General features: G+C 34.1%; 1 protein-coding gene across 2 annotated transcripts; it reads right to left on the reverse strand.

Moving 5' to 3' along the window:
* Positions 1–748: 748 nt before the first annotated feature.
* Positions 749–7440, reverse strand: GatB (glutamyl-tRNA(Gln) amidotransferase subunit B, mitochondrial). 2 transcript variants are annotated; one of them, XM_073086393.1, is made up of 5 exons: positions 7042–7440; positions 5718–5894; positions 4209–4361; positions 1837–2009; positions 749–1419 (listed from the first exon to the last, which is right to left on the reverse strand). In XM_073086393.1, the coding sequence occupies exons 1-5, from the start codon at positions 7099–7101 to the stop codon at positions 765–767; spliced, it is 1218 nt and encodes a 405-aa protein (XP_072942494.1). In that variant the 5' UTR covers positions 7102–7440; the 3' UTR covers positions 749–764. The 2 variants fall into 2 exon arrangements, with proteins under 2 accessions (XP_072942494.1, XP_072942493.1); XM_073086392.1 differs by lacking the exon at positions 7042–7440 and adding an exon at positions 6226–6704.
* Between the last annotated feature and the right edge of the window lie 570 nt (positions 7441–8010).

The following is an 8010-nucleotide window of genomic DNA, read 5'->3' on the forward strand; positions in this document are numbered from 1 at the left end:
TTTCTTGCCGGTTTTGTATAATTAATCGTAATCAAAAATGTTGTCAAAATATTTTGATCTGATTCTCTGATATAGGGTTCGTACACAAAACTGCGATGCGACGTCGCATCGCAAAAATCTGCGAGCTCCCTCGACGCATCGCAAGAACTTGCGAATTGATTCGCATCGCACAGTGGTTGTTGTTGTTGGTCACCCTGAGAGACGCTACGCCGCACGATATCGCATCGCAGCAATTCGCATCGCAATTTTCTGCGTTGTGAATTCGCATCGCGTCGCATCGCAGTTTTGTGTTCGAGCCCATACTGATATAAAATGTCGCTTATATCGTTACAGAGCTACTGAGCTAAAGTGAGTTACTGAGCTAAAAGAGTGATATAATAAAAGTAATACTGAGTTAAAAAGATATATTTCTCTCTTTTGACTTTAGTGATATATTTTGCGCACCTCTACTATCCATAGAGTATTAGAGATGGAAAAAGGTTTTTATATACCAAAGATTTATATAGCATTAGGTTTGTATATACCATTTAAAATCCTATGACAAAGACTTCCCTTTAAGTCACGCAAAACTGCCGGATATTGATCCAGGCGGCGACTATAAGTCCAGAATATTATTTTGAGAAGTATCCTATTATTATGAAACTTATAAATTAAGGCAAGACCAAGTACAAAGGCTGTTGGTCTTTACATATACACATAAAGGATTGGGAATAAATAATAAGCTAGTGTTGTAAATAAAACAAGTTCATTTTAATTATAACTTATTATTTTTTAAGTATCTCCTCCATTATTTTAGCCCCAAGTGACATATCAATTTTATTATCAGAATGCTTAACCAATAATCCTAATAAAGCCCTCAATACTTTGACTTTGCCGTCTTTATACTGTTTTACTAATTTTGGATTATTTTCTATCACTTCGTTACACATTTTGGTTATAACGGCTTCATCTGTGACTAAAAACCATCCTCTTTCTTCGATAATCTTCGATGGAGTTAGATGTTCATTATCAAGAAGTTCTTCTAACGTTTTACGACAGGTTTCTAAGCTGATTCTTTTTTGCACTAACAGATCAAAAAGTTCTCTTATACACTCACTAGTCAAAGGACACATTGAAGCATCGATTTTCCTCTTATTAAGAACAGTTAAAAGATCGTTTAATAAAATATTTGCAACTTTAGTAGGATTACGTGTTTTTTCTACAGTTAAATCTTGGAATATTTTTAATAGTACAGGTTCATTAACTAATTGTATAGCGAATTCTGGTCGTAAGCTGTAATCTTGGATGAGTTTGCTTCTAGATTCTTCTGGCAGCTCTGGGATCATGTCCTTAATAAGAGGCACGCTGAGAACGTCTCGTGTTTCTTGTTTTGATTTCAAATTGACGCGTAACGGCGGTAGGTTTGGTTCTGGCATATACCTGTACACAAATACAGACTTTTATATATTTATTGTCCACAATAAAGATGCTGATCGTACAAGTTAAAAAAATATTATTTACATTTGTTTTCGAATATCTTCTATTATACCAATATATTAGGCAATATATAAGGAAAACTGAAAACGAATAAAAATTTTGTTTGCTAGCAAGTACAGTTGTTTAATCAATCAAAAAAATAATTTCCATCATTATCTAACAGTGGCAAAAACTTTATAAATTTTTACAGTCCTCATACGTTTTCTTAAATCGTTCAATACCATTCCACCAGCTAATAACCAACGCCTTCCTATGATATTTTTGTATCTGAAATACATATCTATTTAACGATGAACTCTAAAACTGCTTCTTAAGTTATACAAGATCCTCCGAACCCGATAGAATACTTCATGAACATACCTATAGTCCTGAACAACTTCTTTATCTCTCATGGGCACGGTGACTCTAGCAACGGCGTCCCAAGACCTTGTCTCATTCACGATTCTGCCGCCATTTTCCAAAACCGTTCGCTGCCGGTCGATCTCGTGTCGGATCGCCCCCGCAACGCCTCGGACCGATGCGATGTTCTTAATCTGTAAGAAAAGAACGAATAAAAATAAGAAAAAAAGCAAAGAAAGGACTAAATAAAAAAATAGATCCAGAGAAAGAGCCCAGTGACAGACGGACAGATGAGCAGACAGCGGAGGCTTAGTAAAAGAATTTCGTTTTTACCCTTTGGGTACGGAACCTTAGAAAAATGGAGAATGCGGTAGTTAGCGGATCACTACGTTGAAGAAACGATATTATAGCAGACAGTTTATAACTTAAAAAAAATAAGGAAAAAACGAGTTCAATATCTAATTGCATTACTAAGAGATTAGAGTATACACAACGTGATTAACTGATTAGCATTAAGTCGTTAAACTACACGCCGCGATTCCAATACTTATATAACTTAGAAGTTTACAAAAAAAAAGTGAATTTATCCAAGTGTATTTTTTAGCTTTTAAAAAATTCAAATTATTTAACACGTTTTTGTTTATTTAACTCATTTTGTTTAGTCCCGAATCCCATAATCCATTCATTTTTAGGTTTTATTAAACATATTTTATTTATAAGATTTAAAATCTTATATGAAGAAAGTTATTTGGCTATGTAAAGTTCTGGAACATTGTTTTTGTAAATAAAAGATCTTCATTAGCATTTCGTTAGTGATAAAATCAACGGAAGCGGTTTTTATAACCTATAATGAACATCGTAATATTTTAAATTTTATCATGGCCATTAATTTAATAATAATATAATTTTGTTATGTTATTAAAGTTTTTATTCAATAACTATGAAAACAATATATTTAATATGAAGAAATTATATTCAATTTCATTATGGAAACAATACAACGTATATTATATAATAAATAAACATTACATTAATTTTATTAAAACATGGAAATATATGGAATACTTTCTGGTAATAACATGCTGTATTTAAATTCATATTTACTTATTGTAGGTGTATTATAATACCTATTTAAGTTATAATTCGAGCAATTAAACACCAAATTATACATATTCATAACCATAAAATAAATTCATATATGTTTCTAAATTTATCAAACAATAAATAGTTATTATGTACTAAATCACACAATTACATTAATTACAAAACTTGAATCAAAATAATTTTATTATGTACATATAGTACCTACCTACTGTTAAAATTATTAATGGTGATATTTTCAAATTCGTCAAAGAGATAGCGAATAATGCTAAAAGAGGAACATTATTCCACTCTTCTCCAATATTACTTGGAGGAGGAATAGCCAACTGGTAAATAGCTAACCCGTGTTGAATATTTTCGAACCATAAGGTCTCCAAAAATGTTGAACAAGTCCAGGTAGAACCTATTTTATATGGAGCTAGTCACTGATATCCATGGGCGGCTTTGACCACTAACCATCAGGTGCACAACAAGCTCGTTTGCTATTCAAATCATATTAAAAAATGTAACGATCTCTGTAGATCGTAAGATTTTGTTTCAGTGTCTTATACACTGGGGGCGGTATAGAAATGAAAAAGAAATTCAATATATTGCTTTCATTACAAATTGTATTATAATAATTAACATTTTACGCAGTATTCGTCAATTCACAAATAACACAAATTCTATGAATCATAACGATAAAAAAGACTAGCAAATAAAAAGGCACAGACGGCATGTATGAGTCAGCCGTCCGAGCAGCCCAGACGCAGGGGGCAAACTGAAAATCAGAGCCACGACGCAGTTTACCTGCTTGTGGCACATGCTGAGATTGTCCCTTTTCGTGGTCGTTGCAACACATATTATTGTAATAACTGATTGTACATTTTATTGTCCTTTTGTTGTTGTTTTATTTTTTTTTTCTTTTGTTTTAGGTTATTGTTATTTTTTTTGTCTCTCTCTATTATAGTATCTCATTTGTGTTGCAATTATCCGAATAAATGTTTCTTTCTTTCTTTCTTTTAAATTTTAGTATAAACCCATTATTGTCCTAATGCTGGACATGATTTTCGTGCCCTTATGAGAAGAGTTCGTCCATAGTCACCACACTGACTACGTGCGAATTAATAGACTTCACGCACTTTTGAGAACTTATTTTTACAGAACTCTCACGCCGCCTCACGCTGTTTCTCTCGCCGTTTAAACGAGTTAATTATTGACTAATACGCATTTAACTTAACAGAATCAAACGTTCCTGGGATTTGAACCGGGATACTTCCTTCCTTTGAGTAATAAAAAGTAAGTATAATCACCTCAGTCCGCGTAGACAGAGGATCGCCTGGCCGCCGTATTGACACATTTGCATCGACGCGCAATGCACCCTCTTCCATACGGCCGGAGCAAGCGCCGAGCCTCTGGACTATCAGCACCAGTTCCTTCACCAACGCCGCCGCTTCTTCGCCATCCTAGAAATAATAACAAATAAATTTTAGCATATTATTTAGTTTCAAATATATAAGACAGCATATGTTACTACCCAATAGTTGACTAATAGAGAAATGAATATAACAATATATTCATCATAATTAATTCATTGCGGTACCATTTCGAAGAAAGAGTCTCCTCTCAGAATAAGACAGTCTACCACGCTGGTCAAATGCCGATTGGTAGATTTCACACACCTTAACTCAACATCTCTAAAGTGCCCTCGATAATAACTCAATCCCAGACTATTTATGTCAAGTTATGACTTATTAACATAAAGGGTCATATTTAAATAAAGGTACTCCACCTGAACACATTTAAGGACCAGGTTTAATATAATGGAATATAAATATAAAGGAAAAGAAAGTTGCAGAAACTTTATATTATATTTGTAATCAAGGCGAAACACTTTAAAAGGCCTTAACCATTATGTATCTATTTCTGCACAACAGTGCTTAATTTATGCAACTTCATTGCAAAATAATTTCGAATGCTACAAAAATTGTTTACTTGAATTATTTCAAGTGTAATTATTCAAACAGGAAGCAGCTTATCCTAAAACCTACATCGGTAAGTATTTAATCTAATTAACAAAACAATAACCTTCATATGAACAGTAAGGCTAGTTTATTTAGTCAGTATATTTCCTGTGAGTTACTTAAGTTTTAAAGGGTCAATCTATCCGTATGTCTTACCTTTAAATGGATATGTAATTTAAATCATAGCAAATAAATATTGCTATATATATTGCTACACATGTTTATGGCCGCATGAGATCTGGTACATGGCACCACTTGCATCCTGTCATTTTATATGTCCTTTTCCTGTTATACGTGCCATACATACATGGATCGCAAATAGACTGCAGTTAGATATATACTTATTCATTTGGTGGGACATATATGTGGACTAAGTTGTTTTCCTAAAGCCTAAGTTACAACTCTTCAGTAAAAATAGGTCTTGCTTACCACACCCTTCAAAGCAGAACACAGCAGCTCTTAACACTTTTTTTAATTATTTTCTTTTATAATATGAGTTGCAGACGAGCTGGTAAATGGCTACTGCCGCCCATGGACATCTGTAATCAACCCCTGATAGGATTAGATATTCCTACCTGAGGTAGGCCACAGATGCGCCACTACCCCTGAGGACTAAGCTGGAACGCCTCGGAAAAGTCTGCCTCCCTTACCACACCCTTCAAACCGGAACACAGAACACACTGTTGTTATTAGGCAGAAGTAGGTGTTGCTGATGTGTCTCCAGAGTTGAATCACAAATGGTTATACCACCTTTAGTTAACATACTAGAACATATGCCAAAGCAAAATATGACCTTACCTCTAAGTCAGGTTCAAACACGACTTCAATGAGAGGTGCACCAGCTCGGTTCAGATCTACAAGGCTGCGTTTCAACTCATTGTCATGGAGAGACTTGCCGCTGTCCTGTTCTAACTGGATCTGCTTTATCTTTGAGCTTTTGGTGTATGGCTTCTTATGTACTCCTGGTGTGAATACCTGGAAAAGAAAGGTGTTCTCATAAGCATAGGATCATATCCCTAAAAAGCACTGTTTTTAATTAAGTGTAAAATGGAATTAATTGCACCTTAGGTGAAAGTAAAATCAAATAGGGTGTTCTTCCTAACAATTAAGTCAAAATGTCTTAAATGAGAATCTTACATATTTCATTTAATCAGATAAGACAGACAAAAGGAGCACATGTTCTATAATTACTATAACACTTCAGTGTCTTATATACTATACTATTACTGTTTGTAATACAGAAATCATACAGATATTCGAAATGGAGTTTCAAGTTGCTAATGTAAATATAAACCTACTATTATACCTGGAAATTGATAACCCCATCGCTAGCTAAGGGTGCCCTTTGCTGTGTTATCTGATAGCCGGACGGCAAATCAGCATAAAAGTAGTGTTTCCGATCGAACGTTGACACCTCATTCACTTTGCACGACAGCGCTAATGCTGTTAATATTCCTAATTCTACGCATTTTCTGTTTAACACAGGCAAAGTCCCCGGGATAGCGGCGTCGAATAGTGACACACAATCGTTTACTAACCCACCGAAAGTATTTTGAGCGCCAGAAAACAATTTTGATTCTGTATTCAACTGAGCGTGCACTTCTAAACCGACTACACTTTGCCACTTTTTGGAAGAAGTTGATGATAAATATCGTCTATTTAAACACTTGCAATATTTGTAGTGTACCCGAGATATGCTTAATAGCTTCATTTTCACTATTTCACGCTTTTTATTACAGTAAAATCAAAATCATTCTCTCCGAGTCTCCACAAATTAACAAATCTCTATAAATATTTTCTCACTTTTGACATAAGTCAACGTCAAAATCACGTTACGACAGACTTGACATTGACACAGATTCTTTTTAAAGTTTCCCATAATACGTAGACGGGAATTACACGTTGTAAAATGAATGGATTAATATTTTGTTAATTTAATTTCAAAATCCAAAAAATATATTAAAATGTTTCAAACGTCAGCAATAGTACATAGACTAACCATGCCACGTATCCTATGTTTTATTTTATTTATTCGCTCAATAATTATAGCGAAAAGTGTTTTAGAAAAATTCTTAAATTGTTGACTTGTAAAATAACACGTTTAATATGGAAAATCACTTACCAAAAAATTTAATTGTTCAACAGGGGAAATTGAGAGATATTTCAAAAAATCTAAGTGCATAATATACTTAAAATTATAATTGCATTGATATTTTGTCTTATGATAACTTAGAATCTATTTTAAATCCTAAAACAATTTATAATATCACATTTTTAAATAATTTTATGCACGTTAGTGTCTATGACGACGACACTAATCCCGTTACAACTTCGAAAAGGAACGAGAAAAGGTAGAGAACAACAAAGGCAAGGGTGGCCTCAGCGATCGAATACATGTTTGTATTTGTTATTGATTTATTACGTTTATAACGCGTAACGCGCGTAACAATATTATCGCGTGCGACGTGCGATCGATTGTAAAAACTGGCAGGGAATGATCGCTCGCTCGCTTCACAATCACAACACAAAGAAGGCGCGGAGTGGGTGTGCTCGAAACCTTGACGATATTGCACGCAGTGCGACTAAATTAAAACACCATTCGTGCCATCGACATTTTGTAGGAAAAGTAAACAATCCGATTTGTGACTATTACAAGTAACTGCCGTACACACCCACCAACAGATAAATCCGATTGACTTAATGAATATTTTGCTCTTGCCTCACGTCTTACTTTTACGTGCCAGTATAAACAGCTTGAGAGACTTCTAGATTTATTTCGTAAGAACAGCTGCCGCTCCATAGCGCGCTATGAACCAATACTTTATTGGCGCCTGGTTAGATTAGATTAAACCATTAGATAATAAATAGATACGTAGTGTAGGGATGACTGAGTTGAGGGTTATAGGCACAAATTAAAATTGAACAGAATATAGTGACTTGTCATCCTAATTAATATGTATCAAATGTGCTGGAATTTAATTACTCAATTTGAAAGTGGTCATAATAATTTTCTTAGCTAACCTAACTCTCAGAAAAATCCAAAACTTTCAGGGAACAAAAATATAAAAACTACTTTTTGTTATACTTCATC

The sequence above is a fragment of the Epargyreus clarus genome, unplaced genomic scaffold (genome assembly GCF_041222505.1).
Source record: "Epargyreus clarus isolate Ecla_fem2 unplaced genomic scaffold, WU_Ecla_fem_2.2 ptg000024l, whole genome shotgun sequence".
Taxonomy (NCBI): Eukaryota; Metazoa; Arthropoda; class Insecta; order Lepidoptera; family Hesperiidae; genus Epargyreus; species Epargyreus clarus.